This window comes from Telopea speciosissima, chromosome 8 (assembly GCF_018873765.1).
Source record: "Telopea speciosissima isolate NSW1024214 ecotype Mountain lineage chromosome 8, Tspe_v1, whole genome shotgun sequence".
NCBI lineage: Eukaryota > Viridiplantae > Streptophyta > Magnoliopsida > Proteales > Proteaceae > Telopea > Telopea speciosissima.
Genome location: NC_057923.1, coordinates 57,371,937 through 57,399,095, shown reverse-complemented (window position 1 = coordinate 57,399,095; position 27,159 = coordinate 57,371,937). Strand labels below are relative to the sequence as shown.

Below are 27,159 nucleotides of genomic sequence, written 5' to 3'. Positions count from 1 at the left end.
ATAGGCAAGAAAAAAATGGAGAGATTATAAACAAGAGAACACACACAAAAATGGAATACCCAATTTGGTAATGAGGTCTGCCTCCTTTGCCAATCTCCATTGTCGTTCTCCTTTCCAGGATGAATCATGTGATGATTATGTGAGGACTGGTTTTGCTCACTTTTCCGTTGTCATTTCACATACCCATGCTCGAATGTTATCCAATAGGTCCTTCGGCTTGGAAGACTAAGAGAGTGTTATTGATGAAGCCTGATCTCAATCCAGAAAGTGTGGCGATTCTACGACGGGTCGTTTCGCTTTCAAAATGCATTAGAATGGCCTAAAAGTGCATACAATAGCGTCATAGGGGCTTCGTCATGTAGAGCTTGTCGAGACCTTCGAAATGATATGTATATCGACATATGTTGGGTTCAGGTTTGAACAAGACCAAATGGGTCTCTTGGGTTTTTAGGGGTATTTTTGTACTTTTTTGGATTAGGGTTTCCTTATAAAGTGTTCTTATCTCTTTTTGAGGGAGTTAGAGAGATCTGAGTGTTTGTAATATTTGCTTAAGAGAAATGGTGAAAACCAATCTATCGTCGGCCGTGGATGTAGCCTACCTACTTGGGACCTTGGGGGTGAACCATGTAAAATCTGGTCTTGTGTGATTATATGATTGTTCTTCTTTTTATCTTTGTTTTCTTTTGCAAAAATTCTCATTTCTAGACGTTGTTTTTCTAATAGAGAGGAGATCAAGGGAGAACTGGCAAAAGGTTTGACATTTAGCAGTATTTTGTTTTGCTTCTGTTAGTTTGTCTTTTGTGTATGTTCCTAGATCATATAATAGGGATGTTCCTAGATCATCTAATTGGGATGCTCATATTTTCACTAAGAGTACTTCCATATTAAAGTTCTCTCGAATTTAGTGGCCTCACCCTCTAGTTTTTCTTATATCTTCTTCTGTTGGTAGGAGTTGTTCCTTTGTTTACATTTTCTAATAACTTTATCATATGTTTGACAAAGTTTTTTTAATAAAATTTTGAGATAAAGAACGCTAACTGGTTGCATAATGCAGCATGTACTTGTGTCCAAACATAGCCACACACAAAATGACCAGTGCACCCCTGGTCCTTTTCATCTTTCTAGGGGATGCATTGATCATTTCACATGTGATTGTGTTTGGGCTCAAGTACACGTCGCATTGCGCAACTGGTTGGCATTTTTTATCCAAAAAATTTTTTAGTAAAAAAAATGACTACAAATACAAAAAAGGGAAGCAGTTTTCTGTACGGGAGTGTGGCCTACGCCATCACTCCCATGTGTCTATCTCTCTCCTCCTTAAAATAAGGGGGCAGAGGTGTCTTTTCACATGGGAAAGAGAGAGATAGACTCATGGGAGTGTTGGCGTAGACTGCACTCCTGGACAGAAATATTTTTCCCTACAAAAAATGTGTATCTTATTGTAACAAGAGGGGTGAATCGAATCATAATATTTTTTTGGTTGCCCCTTGTTTTACTCCTTAAAGTTCTCACTTCTCAGTGAACCTCACGATGAGGGTGTCGGAGAGGATTAATAGGAAACCGCACCAACAAGAGAGCACGGGAGACAATTTCGTTAAATAAAGACCCACATATTTTATAGGTGGAAAGAGAGAAAGAGACCTTGAAATAATGGCATGGGAAAGAATCCCCACCGGATCTTATTTAATATATCTTTTCATATATTAAATGGACAAAAATATAAGATTATAATTTCATTTTTCACCAATTTTGATTACAATAAGATTTTTTTCATTTTTTAAAACCATATTTTATCACTTCTTTTAACAGTAGTTTGGCTGAAATGTTGACATATGAGCGGTAACCTTTATAATCTATTTATACAAAATTGTAGCTCTATCCAATCAGGACAGATATTTGTGCTGAGAAAAAAACACTATCTAAACCTATTGGAATCGTTCTTTTCCAGGCGGAATTCATGGATTTTGCGTGCCTACCACGACGGCACCATCTCCTCGTCTTCTCCGCATCAATCCCAACTATACCAACGACTGATTCGATTCTCAATTCGTACCTGATAAAGCGACTCTCTCTCTCTCTCTCTGATACTAAGCAATGGCGGTCACAGCTTCTCTAACCATGGCGAGACTGATTACAGCTCCGTCAGCCACTTCATTCTCGAACACAGCTCGTTTACAGCCCAAGACCCTCTCTTCAAATTTCTCCTTCGCTTCTCCTCTCCGCCTTAGTCTCCGACGCTCACCTCTCAGATGCGCCACCACTTCCGCCTCCAAAACCCTCATCGCCTCCACCATTTCAGTCGGTGACAAACTTCCAGAATCCACCTTTTCTTACTTAGACTCCGCCGAAGAAGTCCAAACCATCACAGTCTCTGACCTCACCAAGGGCAAGAAAGCTATTTTGTTCGCTGTACCTGGAGCTTTCACCCCTACTTGTTCTCAGAAACATCTTCCTGGGTTTGTTGAGAAGTCTGGTGAGTTGAAGGCGAAGGGTATCGATACCATCGCTTGTATCTCGGTGAACGATGCTTTTGTGATGAAGGCTTGGAAGGAGGATTTGAAGATTGAGGATGAGGTCTTGTTGCTTTCTGATGGGAATGGAGAATTTACGAGGGCGATTGGGACTGAGCTTGATCTTAGTGATAAGCCTGTTGGGTTGGGGGTGCGTTCCAGGAGGTATGCTCTTCTTGCGGATGATGGGGTTGTGAAAGTTTTGAATTTGGAGGAGGGTGGTGCGTTTACGGTGAGCAGCGCTGAGGATATGCTCAAGGCTCTCTGATTTTGGTCAGGTTGTAGTCTCTTTGTTTCTTCTTCTTCTTGTCCCCCCCCCCCCCCCCTTCTTTTAGTATGTAGTTTGGGGTGTTCTCTGTCAATCTGAGTCAAATTTGAATCCTCTTGAATTGAGTTTGACGCCATTCTCTTCAATGTCTGGCTCTCTTTTTGTTTCTGTTATATCTGTAGTATCTAAATTTTATCGGGATATGTCTTGGTAATATGAGCTTTCATAATAAAATGGAGAAGAGCCACGTTATGAGACTGGAATTGAATTTTTTATTTATTGCGATGTTGATAATGTGTCAAATTGAATGCATTTTATCACTGAGCTGGCTGCATGTTGACAGGAACTTTTTAGAATTTCGTTTGTGGGCAATAGATTCGAGTTGTTGCATGTTAGCTTGTTAAGGCAATGATTGATGACGATCCCACACCCAATTCCTTGATTCCAGATGGAATTGAATTTTTTTTTATTCCATGATTATTTAGAGTAAGATCGCCGCTTGGTAAACATTTCTTGAATTGATTCTGGAATAGACTGAGAGCAGAATCAGCGATTGGTATGCAATTGATAGAATCACTACAATTCCTACACTGTTAATTATGAAAATGTCATTTGAATAAGGCAAATGCCATTCTTAAGTTTTACCCTCCCTACTATTTGCAAAAATTCCATAACTATTATCCAATTATACTAACATTTGAAACTACTAAAATGAGACCTTGCTACAAACCTTGCTTCAAAGAGAATACCCAATGGGGTTTCTACAATTAACTTGGCCAATGGTCAATATACAAAAACTGGTGAATGTAATGCATTGTGTCATTACAGAGATTATAAGCTTGTTGATATAGCCACATATCCTAGCTTAAAGGCAACTAATTGGACAACTTACTGCTTTAAACCATCATGCCTTTACCGTGAAGATGTCTCCATGAAGAAAAGACCATTCTCCTCTGCATATATACAAGCCTCCTGTAACAGCAAGAATTAGGAAGCAATAAGCACAAGTCATTAGAAACCATTAATATGGACAATGACTACACCACGAAGGGTTCAATCACCAGTTAAACTCCATCATCATATTAGATATCAGGTTCAAACAGTCTTTTTTATTTGTTTCCCCAAACGATCAAAAGATTATAGTATCCATCATGTAGAGGCTTAGATGAAATCATTTTAAAGCTTCTGAAGATAATTTGGAATTTTTATGCAAGTATTTCAGTGCTAACCATATGTAACACGTAATTGTGATACAATTTGCAGAAATAAGACTACTACTGTCCAAACAGCTTAGTACTGTAAATAAACAGTTCATCAGGAAACTAATTGAAATTCAAATTACAGCCAGAAATTCCAAAACCCCTCTACTCTATATCCGTAATCCAATTTTAAGCACATCAGAAATTGGAGGATTCAATTAGGCAATTGCTTACCTCAGCTGTCACCTTCCTTTTGTCTCCAGATCAGCTTTATTACTAGCAAGTGCCATAACCATGTTTAGGATTGCCTGGATCCAAACATTAAACTGTTGAGTACAACATGAATGGATAACCCCAGAAATTCATCACTCTTGCTCACACTTTTATTTTTTTGGTGGGTTGCAGGGGGTGGGGTAATATTCGCAATAAAATTAAAGATAAAAGAGTAACAAACAGAAATAAGACCAGATGGCTTCAACCCTGGAATTAATTAATTCTCCAAATCATTAATTCAATGAAAGAAGTCATTCAGATCTTGTTTTTGAAGTTCTTGCACCCACTTCTTGGGTGTGAACGACTCCTGAAGTTCCAAAAAGAGAACAAAAGGGTACAAAATAAATAAAAATAGCCATTCGAAGAACCCAATCAACTTGAGTGGATGCTTCCCCAGTTCAAACACAGAAGAATTAACGAAAATGCAGAAACTAACCAAAACAAGAGAGAACCATTTGAATAAGAAGGAAAACAGAATAAGATTCAGACCGTGCTAGTAATGTCGTAGACGATTATGGCAGGTACAGCTCCTCTGCAATACATGGGGCCAAGCTAAGGTACTTCTCCTGCCTGGCCATGTCCCAAATCTCAAATTTCACTGTCGCATCATTCACCGCCGGCGTCTGCAAGAAGAACGCTTCTTCGATTGTCGACTCCTACCACCAAATAACTATAAGTTAAGAAACCAAAACAGTCGCCTAACTCTAAACAGAAAAATCCTAGAAACAATGGTATCATCTGAATTCGTTATAATTTGTTGAAAGAAAATCACCTGGAATTCAAGGAATTGGCCCCTGACTAAGCACAAGACGAGGCTTGACTTCCCAGCGCCCATGTCTCCAAGTGGGTCTGATTCACCATAAATGGTCCACACTACATGCTTGTAAGTTTGAAGGAGCAATGAAAAAGTTCCGTCCATGAGATCGAATGAAACCTCTGTTTTTCCTCTGTCAGGAAAAAGATTTTTAATGGTTGCAGCGGTGAACGGCGTCGATTTTTAATGGTTGCGGTGGCTGGTGCTTGAGGTCAAAGCAAAGAGAGATAGGGGAGCTTGTGTGTATGACTATATGCGAGGTTGAAGATGCTTGGGTTTTATCAGGAACAACTTAATTTTTTCCTCACTTTGTTCCAACTTCCAAGTGTTTTGCTCTGGAGCAGACAGAGCATAATATTTATACTCTGTAATTCCTTATTTTTTAGGTCATTTGGGGCTGGTCTGATTTCTGGGAACATGAAATCAGACCCGTGTTACCAAGCAGAATTCCACTCTTAATCTGTTCTCACAGAACAGAAATCAATAGAATCAGGAATTGGGAGTGTTATCAATAGGGGCCAAAGACTATTTCAGGATACTTATGACCTGCAAGGAAAGAATATAACATGCCAATAAAACTGCTGACCTTACACTATTCAAAAAGGAATGAAAAACTTGCCATCTTTGGAGAAAAACCTAAATTTATTTTTTTAATTTCATTAGACCTAGAACCTGGCCTCATGTGGATATAAGATATTCAAAACATTCAATTTTATGGAATGGGAGAACAATTACTTTGAATACCACAAGAGCAACATCTCCTAGGAACATAGCTCTTCAACAATCCTGCAACGAAAGGATCTACACAAAAATCTTCTCTTATTCTTCTACATTGATGACAAGGTTAGTTTCTACAATTAATTTCTAATTCTGATTCTGTTCTTAGCAGAAAATCTTATCTTTTTTCTTGTTTCTTTAGTTCCTATCCCAACTAGGAATTTTCTGAAACTTCAAATCTCACTATTGGATTTTAATTTTGTTTCCATACTTAAGCATTGGTTTCTGTTCTAAAATATCCTACGCTTTCAAATTTTCTTCTTTTGACAGAATTTTGGTTTTCTTATTTCATGTCTGATTTTAGTCAACTTGATTTTCAAGTTCTGTTTCGATTCTCTGGTTTCATATTTCTGGTTATCACTAGAACCATTATGTTATAGTTTCTGAAATTTCCGTCGGTGTCAAATTTGGGAATTCCTTCTTCAAGTAGGAATTCTCAGATCCTAAGAATCTGACCATTGGATCAACCTTGATTTCTTATACTATATTCTTCCATCCAATTAAAACCTTTGACCAGAATTTTGCCTGAATCTGATCCTTGATTCTCTGTTATTAAAATTCTTTGGAAATCTGGTTTTATTCCTTGCATGTGATCCTGTCGCAAGCTTATCTCCCACTAAATCTTACTGTTACTGGTTCGAGATTAGCACTGAGAAACACTAAGTAAAGAAAATACAATTGAAAAGTATACCCCACGACAGAACTAGTAGCCTGAACTGTGGATTCAGTCTAGAAACAAACAACTGGTCCAAATCCTGTACTGAAGTTGAACCACATGGAATTAATCAAGTCTGATTTTTCCTCCTGCGCATATATTTATGAATGAACCTTGAATCTGCATTAGTTTTATTGCAGTAGTGTGATCCCAGCTTTATAGATTGGCTGCTTGAACTTCATGTTGTCACCTTTAAGGTGTATCTACTTTTAATATGTGCCATTTTAAGATGGCTGAAGATCGCCTGATCTCTGCATTAGGCTTTAGTCATTTGTTGATTGGCTTTATGGGGTCTTATGTGTGATCTGGTGCCCAAGAATTTTAAGAATTTAAAATTTTCAACCTTGTGGTCCCTAGAAATACTAGGAATTCAGATTCTTGTGTAAAAAAAGGTGATTCCTGTATTTCACAAAATCTCATGAATCTTTTCAATGATATTTTTAAATTAGGTGTCCCACTCACGGTCAAATGGATGACTTAAAGTTTCTCCTTCATGCACACTTGTTGCCCTTGGGTTAACTAGTTGAGTTCCAAACTGTTTGATATATTAAGTTATCAGCTTTATCCTCTCCCCCCATCTTTTGCCTCCCAATTCCTTGAAAATTCAGCCTCCCATTTTGTAAAATGTTTTGAAACCAGCCTGCTCACTGACCCATTTAGGTTGCTGGATAACAGTTTAGCCGGTTGGATTGGACGGGTCAAAATGGATCTGGCTTTTATGGCATTGAAGTGTTAGATTATGCTGGTATAAATTAAAATAGCCATAAATAAGCACAATTGAGGCGGTAGCTTGTTGACAAGAAGTAGGCTAACAGTTTGAAGAGTTTAAGGTTCGATTCTTACAAAAACCATTGTTTAACGTTTTCCTGCCTGGTCAACCGGGGTCTCTGAACACTGATTCAGTGTTTCTGAAAAAAGCTTGATTTTACAATTCTGTTTACATCTTTAACTCTCAACCTTTGAGTTTTATATTTTTTGCACCCGAAGGCTTAATTAAAGATTGATTAGTTCTTTATTTTGCAATCATGGTGTTTGGTGATTCACACTTTTTCGTAGGTTGGCATAGTGGTGGAAGGAAAATTTAAACGTAGGAGCCTTCCTGTAGTTGAAAGCATGCCCACTTCAAAGCATATGGATTAAAAATCAAACTGGCAGCAAATCAGAGCAGAATTCCTTCTTTCCCCCTCTTCGGGATCAAAAAGCAATATTCTTCAACTTGATAAACCATTACATGGCCTTCTATAAATGCTCCAATATTTTGGAGCCTTTCCTATTCATACTTGAGGTAAAACATTTTTTTTTAATGACCCAATAAAGTTTAATAGAAAAAATAAGAGTCTAAAATTGACCTAGAATTATAATGGACTTAGAAAACCCATATCAGATTCCAAACTAAAAAGTTCTGAAAAAATGTCCAAACTTACCTTGGTCCCTGAAACATGGAGTTCTTGAATAGCTTCAAAATCTGAACCTAGATTTACCATCCAGTTGTGCTGCATACCTATTCTCTGTTGAACCAAGATGGCCACTGAGAAGAGGGGGGGGGGGGGGGGGGTTGAATCAGTGGTGCACAAAAACTCGGCCCAGCTCGTTTGTTGGTTTCACGATCATTTAAGCACATGGCACATACATACATCCGCATACACATAGCTTGCAACCATATGCACTCACAACCATATGTCCAAGTCTATCAAGTGTACACATACATCCATATCATCCTGCAGAGCATACAACCACAAAGATACATAAACATACACAAGATAATAGACGTGGTTTGGCAGTGTGCCTACATCCATGGTGCAAATGACCACTTGGTCTACAACCCAAATCCGGTCTTAGTATAATGCACAATACAACAATTCGAAGGCACCCATAGTCAGGAACACCGACCCCCAATTTATGTGGTACCCAGCACAAAGGAGCTACAACCCCTAGTTTATGTAGCTACAACTACAAGGGAGCACTCACTACCAAGGAGCACAAATCCCTCTATCAAGCACCCACTCGATAGTCAATGATTACAATACTTGTACCATGAGTCTATAACAATGTCCCAATAAAGCTCAAACTATGCTAGTCATTTCATCATATATATATATATATATATATATATATATATATATATATTGCCTATGTTGCCTTCCGTTCCCAGGCCAACCTGTCAAACTTCATCATTTGTGGGTGGTACTAGTTTCTGGTTCTCTCAAGGGGCTCGAAGAGTGGGTCATCTTCCCAAGTCATGATTTCTTGTCCATCTTCTTCGACTGAAACCATAATTGCAGTTAATACCCGAAAATAATCTTCCTCGGGCTATGTCAGGAACCCGTTGGACTATGAGTCTATGACAATGTCCCAATAAAGCTCAAACTAGGCTAGTCATTTCATCATATATATTGCCTATGCTCTATTACATACATGTGGAAAATACAAACAAAAGGTTACCTTTAACCAACATTGTTTCCTCCTTGTGCTGCTCACATTCACTGATGCTTCTTCATCGTTGGAGCTTCAACCAAGTCGTTACTTGGAGTTCTTGAAGCTTCATGCATACCCTAGGTTTGTTCTCCTCCTCGTTTTCTCCTTCCCTTTCTTTAGCCTTCTCACAACCCTTGAATGCCTTCTTGAATTTGTTTCACCAACTCTTCATTTGAATGTTTGAGAGCATCAATGGAACATTGAAGATTGGGGGTTCTAAGGTTCTTCCTCTCTTTCTCTCTCTTCTCTCTAGTTCAATAACCCTCTTTCTTGTCTCTCTCCATCGAGCCAAGGGGTATATATAATATCCCCAAGTGATTGGCCCTAAAACAGCCCGCATTCACGAAATCCTTTTTGCAACCGGTCGATTGGTTCGACAATTGGCAAGCCGGTTCTAGCTTAAGTGATCTCGGCCAGCAAGTGCCGGTTCCAACCGGCAAGATGCTTCCATGAGCTGGTTGTCTTTAGTGCTCTCAGCCACCTATCAGCTTGTTTCATCCGGTGAGCCGGTTGGCCTCAGTTGCTCTCAGGCACCATCAGCCAGTTCCAACAGGTGAGCCGCTTCAATGAGCTGGTTCCCTGACCATTGCTCACTCAACTGGCCATAACCATCTCTCCAAAGCTCCGATTGACTTGATTCTTTTTCCTCATAGCTGACTCAAAGGGCTACAACTTTCATGTTTTTACCTTCAACTCAGATTCAGTACACAGGTTCCAAAAATAAGCTTGAATCTGATGTAAGTGCAGAAACAGCATCCTGAAGCACACACACCATGTTTGATGATCAAGCCATAACTTCCAACCCCAATATCAGATTGATCTGATTCTTGAAATGTTTGAAAGCTAACTCAGAGATCTACCTTTCTCATGTTTTGAGTTTCCAAAAAATTCCATATGGAGGACAGCTCAAAACACCTGTGAAGTCACTGCCCCAATACAGAATTTGCAGTCTTCAGCTCTTCTCATTTCCTCTGCAACTTGTGCTTTCCTTCACGTTGGCCATTCTTGCTCTTCCACACTAGCACTGCATTCCTTCACATGTGAGTGGGTTGACAATGATGACAACTCCAACGCCCCTTCGCTCAACATTCTCCATACAATTTTGGGTCTGTTGGACCCACTAATGCCTGATGCCTTGGGCTCCCGTTGGTTCTCTCAAAATTTCTCTAAGGTCTGCAACTATTATCATGGTAAACCTGCACATCAGATGTGGTGAATCTGATATTTCAGTGGAATTCATACAGTACCTGGATGAAAAATCTTATTGATTTATGGTGCCATCTGCAGAGATTTTTCCTCGTATCTTTTCCACTGGTTTTTAGTTTGGAAGTAATTACAAGGGCTCTTTTCTCTAAGAGTTCTGCCAGCTATGCCTCTTCAACCTTCTTGATTCTTCAGTTCTGCTCGTAGTGCCTATTGCTTTGACCACTCAACTCAGAACTTTATCTCGACACAAATGCTTAAAGTCTCTGAAGAGGATTTTGCAGTAGAAATATAGGTTTAGAGGAATGGTTACTTAGAGATTATGATGAATCAAACGAAATGTACTCTTTACTCCTCAACACCCCCCCCCCCCCAAAAAAAAATAAAACAAAAAAAAAATCCCTTCAGCAATCCTTTGATCCTTTTTTTTGATAAGTTAGGGCTAGTTGATTACCTTTTCTTAGATGTTGAACTGTGATTGTTGCTTGTGCACCGTACAGGATGTTGAGACTTCATTTCTGTGTGTCTGCAGGCAAGTTCTTATGCTGATCTCTTTTGACTTCTGAGTTTATTTTCTAGCTTGCTAAACTCTGAATTGCGTATCTGACAATCATACTCTGTTATCTGGTTTCTCTCTTATAGCCATTGTACTACCTACACTCATTAAAAATTTAAAATATTATTTTTTTGGTTCATACTGAACTGAACCTATCGATCTGGCAGTACTGTTGGTGAAACCCCTGTTCAGTTTTTTTTGTATTTTGAGAGTTACAGCTCTTATACAGTCCCTCGGGTTCACGTCAGTTACTCTTCTTGTTTCTGAACTTTTGAAACTATTTACCATTAACTCCAGAGTCTGGTAATGTCAGGTAATTTTTCGGAAAACTGGTTCCTCACAAATGCATCAAATTATTCAAATTTCTTCAATCAAATCCTGGCCTAATGTGTGGTTCCAGTTCTTAAGATTTTCAAAAATCCTTACTAGGACTCTGAACCACACCATGGTCCTTTAGAACTTGGAAAGAAATGTCCAATGCTTTTGACATACAAATATAAGATATTTTGGTACAAAAGTAATAGGGGTAGAACAAGAGTTTAACCCCCCAGCCCACCATGCTTAGTGGGATTTGCCCCAATGAAAGAAAATCCTGTCACTGCCCGTGTTGGAGTACTTCTTAAGTTGGTCTCTTCAAGATCTTTGAGTGTATAAAAAATGACAAATCAGAGTGAAAAGAAGGGGAAATGTAAAAAAGTAAAGCATGAATCAGTAACCTTGGTACCCCAATATGCTAGAGAAGAAATCAGCAACTATTATGTATTTATAGATATGCATAATAGATTAAAATTACTATCTTTTAAGGAAGACAGTTGGTGAGAAATCTAGACCCATTTAAACGTGTGAGTGGTCAATGTTCTTTGTTAGCCTATTCAATCTTTTAGTTAGGAGTTTAATTTATGGTTGACATGAGGGAGTCAATATTGTGTGGATTATATGATTTTGACAATTTAAGATTTTACCAGAAATATGATAGGAAAATGTGATTATGTAGGAACATAATTTAGATTTTCATAGCTACGTTCATGTTCCAAATCACTTTCCTTGGGATGCAACTCAATCTGTGCTGCATTGGACAATTGATGAGTTACGAGTACAGCTCAGCTAAGGCTGGGTCCGGTGTAGTTCAAATTCGAGCTCAAATTTCTCATTGGCTGGACTGAGTTGCAGTCCTAACTCCTAAGATTGTCTTTGCTCATGATTCAGATAATCCTAGGGCCCCCTCCTTCACAAGGTGCTTTGGATGTTGAGTATACTGTGTACCATTCAAAATCTAGGGAATTGGGCCCCCTCCTTCACAAGGTGCTTTGGAAGTTGAGTATACTGTGTACCATTCAAAATCTAGGGAATTGGGGGGCAAAAGAGCACATAACGAATTGCTAACTTAGACTTGTGACTTGTTTCAAAGGAAATGGTCTGTGGTTTCTCCTTTCTTGTCTATAATGTGCAAAAGGATAGAGAATTTGTTGACCATCTTTTCTTGTTTTGTTTCTTTCTCGAAAATGTTCGAGTAATTTCATGTCATTGTTTCTGGTATCTTGGGCATGCCTCAAGGATGGGAGAGTTGTGTTAGTTTTGGCATCTGGTACTGATTGACATGGGGGGTTAGATTCTTGTGGCTGGTTGTTCTCTTTTGCTCCCGCATAGAGCTTGCTGGAAGAGCAACACAAGGCTCTTCTGGGACAGGTTTTCTGATGTGCAAGTCACTGCTAAGATCTGATCTGAAGTAACTCATTCGGCAGCTGCAAATATTCCTGTGGCAGCCCTGGGTAAGAAATGTTTAAACTCAGTTTTGATAGATATTCTTTGGACAATCTTGGTGCTTAGGTATCAAAGGAGAATGGAGACATTAGATGTTGGGATGGAAAGGGTTGTTATATCATATTCTGGACCTACTGTATAATGAGAAGAATTGATCTCTTTTGGGGTGGGGTTGGACTTTGTGATTTCCCAAGGTTTTGATTATATTCTAGTTGCAGGAGATTCTGCTAATGTCAGTAATTGGATGAGATATCCTTCGACAATGCCAGTGTAATACTTTCACTGAATCAGATTCAATAATGCTGCCCTGCTGAACTGCTCTTTTGGCTGGAAGTCAAGATCTATTAGTGATTTGGTGGATAATTTAGTAAACAATGGTTTGGCTGCTAAATTTTTTTTTTCTGGGATAATATTTTGCTCTAAATGAAACTTATGGCTGCTTTGTCCTTTATTATCCTGTTTTATGGGTGACTTTGGTTCTTAATTATCCTTTTCTTATGGTTGTACTGTATTCTTATTCAATAAATTATTTATTTTGGTACTAATTTATTATTATTGGAAAAATGAAGAAGTTTTCCTACAATTAGGAAAGAATATCCGTAACATGCACACCTAGTTTTCCCACACGACTGTTTAGGAAAAAATATATCCTTAACATGTAACTTGTAGCTGCTTTGTCTTTTAGTAGCCTGTTTTATCATTTACGGGTGACTTTGGTTCTTAATTACGCTTTTCTTATGGTTATATTACATTCTCATTCATTCAGTGCTTTATTGTTTTTTTTAAAATTTTTGGTAGTAATTGATTCATACTTGAAAGAAATTAAGCGAAAAGTTTTCCCAAACAATCATTTAGCTCTGTTTGTTTTGCCGTAAAATTTTACCTGAAAAATTTTGCTTGAAAACTCACTTCAAAAAAATTAACATGTAAAATTTTACATGTTGAAAAGTGTATGGAAAAAAGCATTGAAAAAATTTTCAACAGATAAAATTTTACATTTACGGTTAAATGTTACGCCGAAACAAACAGAGCCTAAAGGAACGAATATCTTTAACATGCAAACCTAGTTTTGCCACGTGAAGAGTGATGTGGCAAATTTGATTATTTGCCATGTGGAAGAGTGTTGTGGAAAATCTGACTATTGGATGTCTAGCGATGGTATATGCAAAATTTCAGCCTCTAATTTAATCATTTACCCTCTTTAAACCAAATCCTCTGGTGTAACCAGTAAGTCCATGCATCCCTCCTGTAGTCCCATCCACCCTTTTGGTAGTTTCTGACTTTTCAATTCATTGTTTTATCATTTAACATAGTTGAATTTATCTGAAATTTGGCATGTTAGCAGATAATCTTGGAGTTTACCTATCTACAAAATTTGGACCCTATCTGACCTGCCATGTTACTAATCTAGGTGACCATTAAAGAGATTATTTCCACAAGGATATCTAGAAGAGACATTGTGGGGATCATTTTTTTCAAGCTTGGTTGTCCTCATCTATGATCTAACTGGCTATAACCAATCCAAATCATAGAGCATCCAGAGCCCCAAAAGATATGCCTTTGGGAATCAAGAAATATTCACCTGTTATATGAAATAATATAGACATCCAAGCATGGTTTGTAATCCCGGATCGGTTTGGTCGATATCGGTTGGATCGGATTGGTATCGGTTGAGACCTATCCCGAGATTAGACCTATCTAACAAGGTTTAACTAAATCGTTTTTTGGATCGTCCAATTCGGTTGGATCGGCCGATCCGATACATCCTAGTTTTTTGGGTTTTATAACCCATCTTTATTCTTGATCCCTAGTCTTTTAAGCTGTGATTCATAGATTTAGGGTTTCAAATCTATGAAAAAAGGGGGATCTTACCCTTTTTGACTAGGAAATTGATTAAGGAAATATTTTATTCTATTTAAACATTGATAAACATTGATTTGCTTAAGGTGTTTAAGGATTTAGCCTCAAATCCAGGAGTGAAGAGGGGGAATCTTTTCGTTTTGGACTAGGATCTATTATGGGAATATTTCATTCCCAAAAATGGCGTTTAAATTTGCTTAAGGTTGTTAAGGATATAGCGTCAAAGTCTCTAACATTGATTCCATCCCACAAAACCTGGAGTTTTTTAGATAATGGTGTAGTGGGTGAGATTGAAGAGGGGGGGAAAGATCAGCTCAACCTAAAAATTAGGATTAGAGAAGTGATTATCGTTTTTTTTGCGTTCTTTTTTTAGTTTGTCAATTTTATTTATTTTTTATTATTTATTTTATCGATACAGTAACTGATCCCATAAAACCTTGATTTTGGTCATTTTTGACCGATTTAGAACGGTTATGACCGATCCGTATCAGTATCGAATCGGTATCGGCCTTGATCGATCCCGAGTCCGATACTTGTATTACGAACCTTGCATCCAAGTGAAAATGATACCTCAAGAAAGAATCCCAAAGACATGTTAGTGTTATATGAGATTACTAAAAAAATAATAATAATAATAAAAGACCTGGTTTTTCTACATGGATGTTAAGAAAAGAATCTCTCTAATAAGCATCGACATCTATTATGAGTCAAATTTTGTAGCCAGGTAGACCCCATGGTCCTTTTTTCTCACAAGATCAACCAAAGCAAGGAATGGAAAATTTACTACTATTGGGTCTTACCATGAAGGAGTTTGTTTCCTTAATAGCCGTGTTGGGATACTCTTTGTAAGAAAAAAAATTATGTTACTATATATTTAATATTTTTGGGTTTTTTTTTTTTGGGGAGGGGGGGGGGGGGGTGGGGGTTCTACAACGGCAGTGTTAGAAGGAATTTGCACATTACACAAATGAGAGGGGCTCCAAAATGGTATCATCCATATGGAATCTACATAGTCAGAAAACGAGAGATAATGTTAGTGTGAGTCTACGGTTTATTATGGAATAATTTTTACAAGGGCAATGTAACAGTCTTTTCCCCATCATATTGAATCTAATTTAGGTGGGGAATAACTACCTAAACCTAACACCTCCATGTGATCTATCACAAGAAGGAACAACAGGCAAAGAAACATAGACATTGACACCATCAACTGTTTTTTCCTACAATTATGTCTGTGGACCAAAGAATTGATTTTGTTTTCTCCCCCTTGGTGGCAGGAGAGGTACAATCAGCCATGTTTATGGCTTATTGCTTCCAAAGACTTAAATGAGTTTCATTCACAATTACTTCTGTTGTCCTGAAAAATGCACAGTAGCCTTGGTGTAGGGGCAATTGTGAAGGTTTGGAAAGCAAAGATGTACACTCCCTTTCCACCAATTTATCTCCCAAGTCCTGTTTGATCAAAGGACTGAAAGAGATGAAGCCCCCTTTCCATTACTCTTGTCTTGTATCACTGATGTGGTAATTGCTGGACAAATTTCCCCACAATTGAGGAACAGCAGTAGGAGGTTTAAAAGGTGCATATGATAGCTTGAGCATATCTATTATTAGTAGCAAATGAATATCAACAGGATCACTTCCACTGTTTTTTTCTCCATGGAATCTGATTTGATCATTAATGGAAAACACTTAAGTTATGTTTGGTATGGATTCTTTGGATACATTCTGAGATGACGACAAAAACAGTAAAAATTATCGTTTCAGAATGCATTATCGACTTAAAATGCATCTCACGAATGCATACCAAACACAACCTTAGTCACCAGAATAATGGAACCTATCATAATTAATACTAGCATATTTGAAGCCAAACAAAGAGGACTTAAGAACTCAAACCACAACAATTGAGATAACTTGGGGATCTAAAGATCCAATCATCAGCAGAAGATCACTATCAAGATTCTGTAGATCTCAATTATGATTTTATGATGATCACAATGGACACAATCTTATAATTGTTTAGAGTGATAATGACCACATTTTCTATCACAAAAATTTATGATATGCATAGTTTGTAAAGTAATTTGTTTCATAGTTTTATGGCAAAGTGGCATAAACTCTAAAACTATTAAAATTTTCTTCATTTAGAGTTAAACTAGCACAACCAAGCTGATCAATAGACAGTACACATTGCTGAGATTCATTGTATTGTATGAACTGGGCTCTTCACTTAACCACTGTAGCTTTTAGGTTGAACACTTCAATAGTACTTTACTAAATCTTGTTCTTTTTTACTATTTATTTTTACATGTTTTCACAATTTGTTATATATATATCAATTTAATATATATCTAGTATGTTTGTAAAAATATAAATATTATGTGTTCTTACATAGCTTTAAAATCCCACATGTTATAAAACTATGCATTGAATAACTTGCCATCTATTTATTCATAATTGACTGCACCAACCATTTGGGTCACCTATCTTGAGATCAAAGGGTTTACTGCAACCTTAACATCCAAGTTTGTATGTTCTAGTGATGTCTTATGGGTCCAAGGCCATCTCTTGGAGGACCATGTGCTATCAATGTGCTTAGCTTTGGCTTTGTAGGATGGTTTATGATGGTGTGGGTGTCTGTTGCCAAAAATTTTTTTTTTTGGGTAAAGGGTCTTGGCAATGTTATTTATGGACCATTCTGTTTACCTAGGATGGGTTGGGATTGTAATGGCTATGGACCATTACTTTGCGTAAAGTGTCTATGTAACTATGAACCATTCAGTTACCATAATGGTTTTATTAAGACAGTTCTCACACTGTAGTTTCTGATGAGTAAATTTTTAAGATGGATTTCACAACTATATTCAAAAGAAGAGACAACAAAGGGAGATGTTTTTGTTTGGGCCTTTGGGGAGAATGGTTTATGTTTTTGTACACCAGATGTTGCACAGATGGAATTCAATCACTCTCTTAGATTCCATCTGTGCGGCATCTTACATACGAGAATGGTTCTTGTCGAGAACCTGATCCAACCTCTTGTTTTTTTTTTTTGGGGGAGGGGGGGTTTGTGTCTAGTATTCTATAGGGTCCACACAGTTAATATTAGGCTTTTATATGGTTAAGTGGGTTGATTTTGGGTCTATACATGGACAACAATAAAATTATAATTGTGTGGGAATTAGCGTTTCTGAGGTACCTATTTGTTGTCTTTTTGAAGAAAACCGTTGGTGAAGATCACACATTGTAGTAGAGAGAGAGGTGTAGAACTTTTCTGGTTAATAGAAAATTTACTGTTCTCTTACATGGATGTAGGCATTCATGACGAACCACATTAAATTCCTCATGTTTGTGTGTAATTGTTTGTGTTTTCTCAAGTTTGCGTATTCATCCCAATAGTTTTTCTATGCATGTATTTTAGATTCTTTTTCATAATAAAAAAAAATATATTTTAGATTCTATTCACCCAAATGGTTTTTTATTCTTTTTATTTTATGAGAGCTTCATCCAAATGGATTGAAGCAGACAGAACAGAAAAAGAGAAATATAAGAATTGGTAATATTGATTTCTCTTCTTTCAAAAATAAAAAAAACTTACTACATTGCCATGCAAGCCAGTGTGAAAAGAGATTTTTTATCAAAAAAAAAAAAAGTGTGAAAAGGGATTAACATTTTTAAGACAGGTGTTATTCCAACTCTTCCCAAAAGGAAAACATAAAGAAGAGAATAAAGAGGTTCTGGCCTGTATATTTTTTTAAGGCAACCTGCAGTGAGTGCCAGTCTGCCATTGCCTAGTAGTTTGTAAAATGTGAAATGATAATGCCACAAACTTCAATAATTACATATTAAACAGACTTGTTTTGGAAGTTTCAATGGTCTGAAATGATCATGGACATATTAAACCAAGATTGTGCTTTTTTGTCCTATTCATTAATAGACTAGTTGGAGTTATTACTGGGCTTTCCAAACCCAAAGCTGTCAATAGGCTTTATCAGGAGGTTTGGTTTATTATTTATAGGTAAATGTTGGGTATGCTAGCGATATACCATATACTAGCATCCTATGTGTCTATCTCTCTCTTCTCCCCCTTTGAAGGGTAAGGGAGTCACTTCAAAGGGGAAAGAGAAAGATAGGCACATAGGATACTAACATACGATATACCGCTAGCATACCCATCCCTCTCCCATTGTTTATAGAAGAAATCAATGATATCTCACAGCATCATATGATTAAACTATGTGGGATAAAAGAATGCTCAATCCTCTGCCTATTCTCAAGCACCTATTAGTTATTATTATGGAAAAAAGATTCCCACGATGCCGGGATGGGGATTCCTTCTCACGTCCTCTCACATAATGAGTCGTGGGATCCCACACTGACATTCTCTCTTCAGATAATATATGGATTCCAACCAAACGAATATGCCTCCTGCCCTCTCATTGGTGCAGTTTCCTACTCTGGCATCGTGGGAAACCTTTGCACTATATAAAAGAAATGTGTTAGGGTCTTTAGGTATGGGCCTTAGTTCTTGGGTTGTAAGCTAAGACAGTTCACTAATTTAGGTTAAAAGAGGGTAAGAATGAATGAGAAGTTTATATACTTCTTTGCCACATGACTGTTGGGAATGGGTTTGGCCCTAAAACTCAAAGTTTCAATAGGAGATTCTGACTTGAGAGGGTAAAAGAGGGGTTGGGGGGGTGGGGGGAGGGTGTTGAATGTCTAATCATTGGCTCTGTCAGCCATCCCACTCTATGTTGGAGTTTCAGCTTCCATCAGAAGTACAAGGTGAGAAACAGATGTAACAGAACCAGAGAATGCAAAATTGAAGGAAATATAAATTTTAATTTTCCCATCCTGCCATGAGCTTATTGTCTCACAAAGCAAAATCCAAAAAAAAGGGAAACTATAATAGTTGGGGATAAAAAACAGAAAACATAAAAAAAAAAAATGCAGCTACAAAATCCCACATACAAACATTCCAAAGATGTTTACACTATCTACTTTGGGTTAAACCCCTTATGCTGCTTCTACTAGCTTTTTCTTCTGCTTCTTCTTCTTCTCTCATTTGTATTAATGCATTCACATAATAACAACATTTTTGTTGTAAGTTCCTGCTTCTTGAGTATTCACAGTAGAATTCTCCAAGGCACGAATCAACTGCTTCTTCTAAGCACAAAAGAATGACCGGCCTTTCTTCTTATGAGCTAAAACAGTAACAAATGCGAAAAATGCTGCCGAGAAATTCCATACAGATTACATTGGAGAAGAGAAAGAGAGAGAGAGAGAAGCATGGCATGACATATACCAACAGGAATTTGCCAATGTATTCAGCTAACCAAACCCTCTATTAGTTGGGGACAAATGTGCCTACATAATTAAAACCCATGATGAAGAATGAGAAGGATTGAAGGAAAAGGTATATGAAGTAGTGGTTTTTCCCAAATGCAACATCATAACAGCCACAGAAGAAGAGGAAGGCTGCAAATCCGAGCTCCAGCAGATTAAGTCTGCACAAGACAGAACAAGGGATGTCAAAAGTTAAAAAGAAGAAAAGTCTCATGCAGGGATGTATGAAACTTGCTGTCAGTTTCACTACACATAGTTAACATTCTAGAATCTACTAGGCAACTTTGGTGACTAGAAGTGTTCTAAGGAATAAAGTCTCAACTTCCCATCCTAGGCTTCGGCCAATTAGCAGGAGACTGTAGGAGTCCACAAATGTGACGTGTCTCAAGAAGCACAGATAACTAGATTATGTCATGGAGCTTATTGTTCCATTATTCACACAAGTAGATTCATCCAAAGAGGTTTCTATTTAACTTTGGGATTCATTTTGTTCTCCTCTTGATGCGAATGCAATTGAGAATTTAAAGAAAAAAATACCTCTCTCCAAATTTGAATAGAGGTTTCTTAGGTGCTTTAGGGCCAGCTGCTTTTATCTTGAGAGCATCTCCCAATTTCTCAGTGACAACCCATTCATTTACTCTCCCTGCCTCGAGTAGACCAATTAAGGTTGCTTTGGTCCGGTGCAAAGACATGACATTCTCGAAAAGGATCCAGAAAAACAACAGGTGGATTGACCTTCAGGATTAGATGACAAAGATGGTTAGTAGAACAACATAAAATTCTATTAACTGATAACAACAGTGATCCATATAATAAAATGATAAAAGTGAAAAAGAAATTGCAAGGAAACTAACCTTGGAGTTCCAACTGCATTAAGAATGGTAATGATGCAAGGGATATAAACAGCTCCCCACTTTGGAACCTCGACTTCGGGAACCAAAATAGTCATTGGCAATATAATACAGTAAAAGGAAAAGGTTACGATATGGGCTATGATCTTGCGAACAAAGAAGAAACTGTAGATCACATACACTTTCTTCCACAGAGTTACTTTCTACAGTTGCCAATAAAACAAAAATTAAGGTCAATATTAATATATATAGCTATATGAACCAAAATTCTATATGTAAGAAAAGGAATGCAAAGTGAAACACAGACCTTGTTCCTTATGATCTCCATCACCATTTTCCTAAACAGATTAGCAGGTCCACAGGACCACCGATGCTGCTGGAAGCGGTAGGCTTTAAAAGTACTTGGCAATTCGCTCTTAACCTATCAAAGAAGAAATATAAGATTATTATAGCAGGTCATTCATGTTTCATGAACACATTGTAACAGGGAATGAGAAGAGTTTCTGATCTTCCTCATTCCCACAAATTCAAATTGTAGAATATGAATATGACAATGATTTACAGATGAAAATCTATCTAAATTGTATATAACAAGGAAAAAATCTGCTTGAGTGGCATCCACAAGGAGAGATTTTGCCATGCATATCTGTTGCTTATTGCCAAACAGAGCCTTAAGTCTTTTATTCAAAACTGTTGACTTGGTCAACAAACCCATAATCTCACCTTGTAGAATTCATTCTTAATTAGATTTCCCCTTTCAATTCCAATTAACAATTGCTACACAAACAATGGTCTCAACAACGGATGGACCACTAGACAGCCAAGCACTGGTCTAACTTTGGTCCGGTTTAAAAAATGCTGGGGTTCTTTACCTAACCCACATGGCCTGCTTACCTAATACACATGGGTATTACTTATCTGGCTCAACCGGAAATAAAACATACAAAAATGGATACATAATTACATACCTGGAGATCACCCAGGTACAAGAATTTCCAACCCTTGAGACTGGCTCGAACCGCCAAATCCATGTCTTCGACCGTGGTCCGGTCCTTCCAACCCCCGGCCTCATTGATGGCTGCTATCCTCCACACACCAGCCGTTCCTGTTTTTTTATTTATTAGTTTTATTATTATTAATATTGAAAATTATTTTCAACTAAAAAAAGAAGAAAAAGAAAAAAGAAAAAAGAAAATAAAAAAACGGTTATGGGCTCAAGAACGTCAGTTATTACCGTTAAACCCGAAGAAGGCGTAGGTGGAGGAGCCGACTTCCTGCTCCACCGTGAAATGATAATCCAACGACATCTCTTGCATTCTAGTCATCATACACTCGTCCGAATTTACTGCACGTAAATCAGGAACCAATAAAAAACCGCCACGTCACTAACAAACTTGCATTGGAGACAGTAAAGTAAACCCCAAAGTAGTGTCGGTGGGGCGCCGTTGGGTGACAAGAAGTGAGAGTGAGAGTGTGAGAGTGTGAGAGCGTTGGGGCCCACCATCAAAAGTATTAGTGCCATTTGCACATGCATCGCATGCGACTACCCCGAATAAGACCCCTCCTTACATTACAATTGACATATATACCCTTAAACATTTCTTACTATCACAAACACTGCCCTATTGGGGGTGTTAATGTCAATTCACTTTTTATTTAGAATTAATTTCCCGACAAACGTAAAACAAACAGAGATTCTAAGATTGGAAAAGACGGAAAACATTGTTTCGATACGGGTCCCGCAAAGCAACATGATTCACGGAGTACAGACAAACATGTGTGACGATCTGATGGTAAGGGAAGGGAGGACCATATGTGTAACCGTGGTCCCAAGCGCAATCGACGGGGTCGTGTGTATAGGTGGGGTCACGTACACGCCTCCATCACTCGTTATATCTCATCAATCGGAGCAACAAATCTCGCCACCGAATGAGATGGGAAAATGAATAGAAAGTCATAGAAATGGGAAAAAAGAGAAAAAGCGAAAAGGGTAAGAAAACTAAATGGACAGCACCGAGCCACCGACAGTTTGGAGACTTATTTTAAGAAAATTTCAATTAAGGGAGTAAGGGTTATTTACTAATTAAAATTTAGAAAATTAACTAAGTCTAAGGAGAGAGAGAGAGAGCAATACAGAGCTTTCTTGCTTACCGAAAACCCAGCGAGCTTGAACAAGACCGATTTCAGGGTTGTGGACAAGGAAAGGGATGGCTCTCCAGAGGTAATCCGGGTCTGGTTGGAAATCTGCGTCGAAAATGACGACATAATCGCAGTTCTTCACGTAGCTTCGTTTCATTCCTTCTTTCAGAGCCCCTGCTTTGTAACCAGTTCTATTGTCTCTCACCTCATATTTGATGTTGATTCCTTTGCTTGCCCATCTCTGGCATTCAAGCTGCACCAAATCCTGTATTTTTCAAGCAAAACCCAGTAGATTTCAGATCCTAAATTGAGAGGGAAAGATGGGAAAAAGAAAAAAAAAAAAAAACAGAGGAAGATCCAGATCGGAAACAGAACTTGTTCAGATGAAAATGTGGGTTTAAGTTGACTAATAGGATTGAAGCTAATGATTACTCGTTGGGTCTACAAGACACTAAAACCTTAAAAAAAAAGAAAAATTCCTGCAATTCTCTGTTTTTTCAGTGGCTTCTAATTCATGGTTTTGAATTGATTTGAGAACCTTGACGGATTGGTCGGTGGAATCGTCGAGAACTTGGATTATAATTCGATCGGAAGGCCATGAAAGCCCACATGTAGCTCTAATGGAAAGCTGATAAACCTGCACGAAAATGTAAAAGAAACACAGACCCCATTCTCAGAAAGCCTGAAAAAGTACAAAGAAAGAAAGCTGCAATGCTGCAAGAGAGACATCAATAAGGAATGAAACAGGGGAAGAGATAAGAGATAGAAAATGACCTCTCTTTCATTGTACATTGGAATTTGGATGAGAACCATGGGGTAAGCTGAATTACCCATCTCAACATCGTCTTTGATAGGTTCCCATTTGTATCGCTTGTCTGGTTTTCGTCCAAACAGCTTTACAAGAGTGATCACGACGCCCATGTAAACCCGTTCGATGAAAAGCATGACCGACATGGTCAAACATATTACAACCCCAAGCCTGAGCAGTGGAACAATTAGAGGCGCTTTGATCTGATCCCAAATGAATCCAAATTGCCCCGTAATGTCATCTCTCGTACCCTGAAACGCTTCAGGAAGAAGGGTCGTCGAAGCAAGATTCTCCATTTCTCTGTTTGGTCGTTATAGAAGAACAGAGAAAGCGCAGATGAGAACCCAGAAGCGAGAAAATCAAAAGCAGAGGACAAACATATGTATTGGCAACAATGTCCCAAGGAAATACCACTAGATCTGCAAGGATTTAAAGGATTTTCTTTGCGAAAAGAGCACGAATCTTTCGCTCTTCTTTTCCTATTCTGCAAAAAATTTCCTTCTGAATTACGCAAGGCAATGTGGCAGAGCTGAACTGTCAGTCACTCCCTCATTCCATCTCATACCATTACAGAGACCCGAACCCACCAGATTACCTAAACAAGTAAATTGAGGGAAGAACAAGAAAGAACCCACTTCAGATCTCACTCTCTTAAACCCCAAATCTTTAATAAATGAGAATGCAATAGAAAGAAACCCAAACCCAAAAGAAAAAGAGGGGAAAAGAAAAAGGGAAACTGAACTTTTCCCTTCCCCTCTCTAGTTCAATCTCTGCAAATCAAAACCAGCTCTTTCTCTAATCCAAGAAAAAACTTCAATGGAAGCAAAGTTTAGGTTGAGATAGAGAGAGAAAAGAGGGATTCTATTCTATATATAAATGAGAAGGAGATGAGGGGCTATAGTTTTGTTGGTTCTATAGCTTCTTCTTCTCTCACCTCCCCTCTCCTCCACTCTTCTAAGTTTAGTAATGGGATTTGGGTTTGTTGTTCTGAAACTCTCTCTCTATAAACAAAGTTTAGTAACCCCCAACCTCAACTGTTGTGACCACAAACAAGTATGTGACCTTCATTATATAATCAAATAGAAAATAAATGGTCAAAATACGACGACCAGTAACCGGCGACAGGTGTCATACCGGCGACATAGTACCCGCATACTTACACTTTACAAGTTACACCCTCACCCCTATCCCATTTTTCATTATTTTTTTTCTTCCTCTATTTAGCATCTTTTGAATGCTGTAGTTAATGGAGGCTTACAGTTTCCTGGATTGAATGAAAAAAGTTACCATATCTCAAGTACAATAAGTGGGTCCAATCCTGGTTTTAAGAATCGGTATTGAATTGGTGGAATCGTCCGATCCGTATCGGTATAAATGGTACCCGATCTTGATTCAAGAGCAATTCCGTATCAGTGGAGTAAAAAGATTTAAAAAAATATCATTTTTAAATGGAAATCAGAGGTAAATCTGTCTGATCCAGACTGATACAGGTGATCCAAAACGGTATCAAATTGGTATCGACTGATTCTGATCCATGTCCGGTATCAAGTCCTAAAACAATATTAGTGAGTCCTACTTAGATCAGCCGATGCGTAATTTATTTTTAGGGTTTAAGATGACTTGGGTCAATTTGAGCTTAATCAGAATTAGATCCATAGAAATCGATTTTGTTGCCGATTCTGCTTACTTGAAGATCCACAGATAAGCTAGCAAGTTTATTTCTTACCGTATTGATAGTAACCTGATAATTACCTATCCCAAAAAAAAAAAAACGTCACCTCCTGTATTAGATTCCAATATGACAAATTAATCCCTACCGTTAGTTTTATGTTGTTAAGTGATGATGTCAGTCAGTTAAATAAATTTAAATCCCTACACTATCCATGACCAGTGTTAATTCTTATGCTTTAGTACGAGGGTAAAATAGTCATTTCACATCAATAACTAACAACAGACTAACACCGTTACTGTAGAGGGGGACAGATGAGTATTTTCAAAAACCAAGAGGTGATTTGAGTTTCCTTTGAAAATCAGGGGGTGACATGTAATTTACCCAATAGTAATCCTATTACAAATTAATAACAAAAACCGAATCGAAATAGAAATCGACTCAATAATAGACTCAATTGATTCAATTAGATTAAACCGGACCCGAATGACGTTTTTTTAAAATTTTTTATATAGTGATAACAATGGTAAGGGAGAATGCTTTTTGTGCCGCAGTGTAGGCTCCGCCCAGGCACATGGGTTTGTCACTCAAAGGGGCAAGATGGTCATTACACCTATCTATGTGCCTGAGCGCAGCCTGCGCTGCAGCATAGAGAACAGCGCCCCTAATGGTAATTAAAAGACTTGCCTACTTTGAGGAATGGGGGGGGGGGATAATGAGGGAAAAAAAGAGTAAGGACTGTAATGGCATTGGCAAGGGAAGATTAGTAATAAGGATACATTGAGGATGTCATTGTCATTGTCATTGTCATTGATGAGGAATGGTAGGAGACACATGCCTCTGTTTGTTCTCCCACCTTGCAGAGAATTGTCATATTAGCTAAGATCATGGTGATTTTCTTACATTTTCTTACCATTTTCAGATTTAGAGATTTAGGAAACATGTGTGGAGTGTGGAGTGTGGAGTGTGGAGTGTGGACCCCATATGTACAGCCTAGAACACCAGGTAATCCAGTGCTTTGGTTTGTGAGTGATCTACTTACTGTTATAATCTGTCAGACCATTAAAATTTAGGAACTCAATAATTCCATCTAAGCTTATATATATAGATTAGGTAGTAAAACTGAGTTTGGAAACAATGATTTTGGTTGGTAAGTAGTATTAATTTAAGATATATATGATGCTTAGTTGGTAAAGGTGTGAGTTAGACCAAATCTCAAAATTGGTATTACCCCTCAGATCACCTCACCTGCCAATCTGACAAGTTTATAAAGAAAAAATTAATTAATTAATTAAGCTAATAAGCACCAAATGGTATATCTTCTACAGACATTTTGATTCTTGACAAGCGTCTCTAGATTATGGTATTAAATAGGGTGCAGTTATTACATCCTTTGGTGTGTGTTATTTTTGTGTTATTCTTTTTTTTGGAATAAGAAACTTCACCGACAGTCTAGGAGGTCACTCTCATATACGGGAAAAGCAACGCCACCAGTCGCGCATTGTCATACGCCCAAATACAGGGGTGTGTGAAATGATCGGTGTATCTTTGGTGATTTCCGCCTTTTCAAGGGGTGTATCGATTATTTCACATGCCCTTGTGTCTAAGCGTAGAGGCACGTCACAATGTGTGACAATGTGACATTTATTTATGCCATACTCCCATGTGTCTTTCTCTGTGGAAGGGCACATGAGCCACACATGAGAGCGTGTATTGGCATCTCGGGGCAAATTTCTATTTTTCATGGGGGCGGGACCGTCATTTCACCTCCACTATTTGGGAGTGGCCTGTGCCCCTCCCCCCCCCATAAAGACCATTTTCCATATAGGGAAAGAGAACACTATCTAGGTGCGTGTGGTATGCTGTCCCTGTGCCTAGACACACATAGGAGGTAGGCAAAATGACCTCCGCACCCCCAAGAAATTCCTCCTTTCCATG

General features: G+C 38.1%; 2 protein-coding genes and 1 pseudogene across 2 annotated transcripts; 1 reads left to right on the top strand and 2 right to left on the bottom strand.

Annotated features, from left to right (window-relative positions):
* The first annotated feature begins 2,066 nt into the window (after positions 1–2,066).
* LOC122672714 (peroxiredoxin-2E-2, chloroplastic-like) lies at positions 2,067–3,026 on the top strand. The gene has a single exon (XM_043870192.1). The coding sequence runs from the start codon at positions 2,095–2,097 to the stop codon at positions 2,776–2,778; it is 684 nt and encodes a 227-aa protein (XP_043726127.1). The 5' UTR covers positions 2,067–2,094; the 3' UTR covers positions 2,779–3,026.
* A 1,255-nt stretch (positions 3,027–4,281) lies between these two features.
* LOC122672468 lies at positions 4,282–5,169 on the bottom strand (annotated as a pseudogene).
* Positions 5,170–19,512: 14,343 nt separating this feature from the next.
* On the bottom strand, positions 19,513–24,553 carry LOC122671435 (glucomannan 4-beta-mannosyltransferase 9-like). The gene is made up of 9 exons (XM_043868638.1): positions 23,519–24,553; positions 23,283–23,381; positions 22,757–23,009; positions 21,840–21,950; positions 21,574–21,710; positions 20,913–21,026; positions 20,609–20,808; positions 20,292–20,489; positions 19,513–19,915 (listed from the first exon to the last, which is right to left on the bottom strand). The coding sequence occupies exons 1-9, from the start codon at positions 23,846–23,848 to the stop codon at positions 19,756–19,758; spliced, it is 1,602 nt and encodes a 533-aa protein (XP_043724573.1). The 5' UTR covers positions 23,849–24,553; the 3' UTR covers positions 19,513–19,755.
* Between the last annotated feature and the right edge of the window lie 2,606 nt (positions 24,554–27,159).

Coding starts and splice junctions, on each gene's coding strand:
- LOC122672714 (XM_043870192.1), top strand. CDS start 2,095: ATGGCGGTCACAGCTTCTCTAACCATGGCGAGACTGATTACAGCTCCG.
- LOC122671435 (XM_043868638.1), bottom strand. CDS start 23,848: ATGGAGAATCTTGCTTCGACGACCCTTCTTCCTGAAGCGTTTCAGGGT. Junction 23,010..23,282: donor CCACCGACCAATCCGTCAAG/GTTCTCAAATCA, acceptor TGAAAAATACAG/GATTTGGTGCAGCTTGAATG. Junction 20,490..20,608: donor AATGCAGTTGGAACTCCAAG/GTTAGTTTCCTT, acceptor CTAATCCTGAAG/GTCAATCCACCTGTTGTTTT.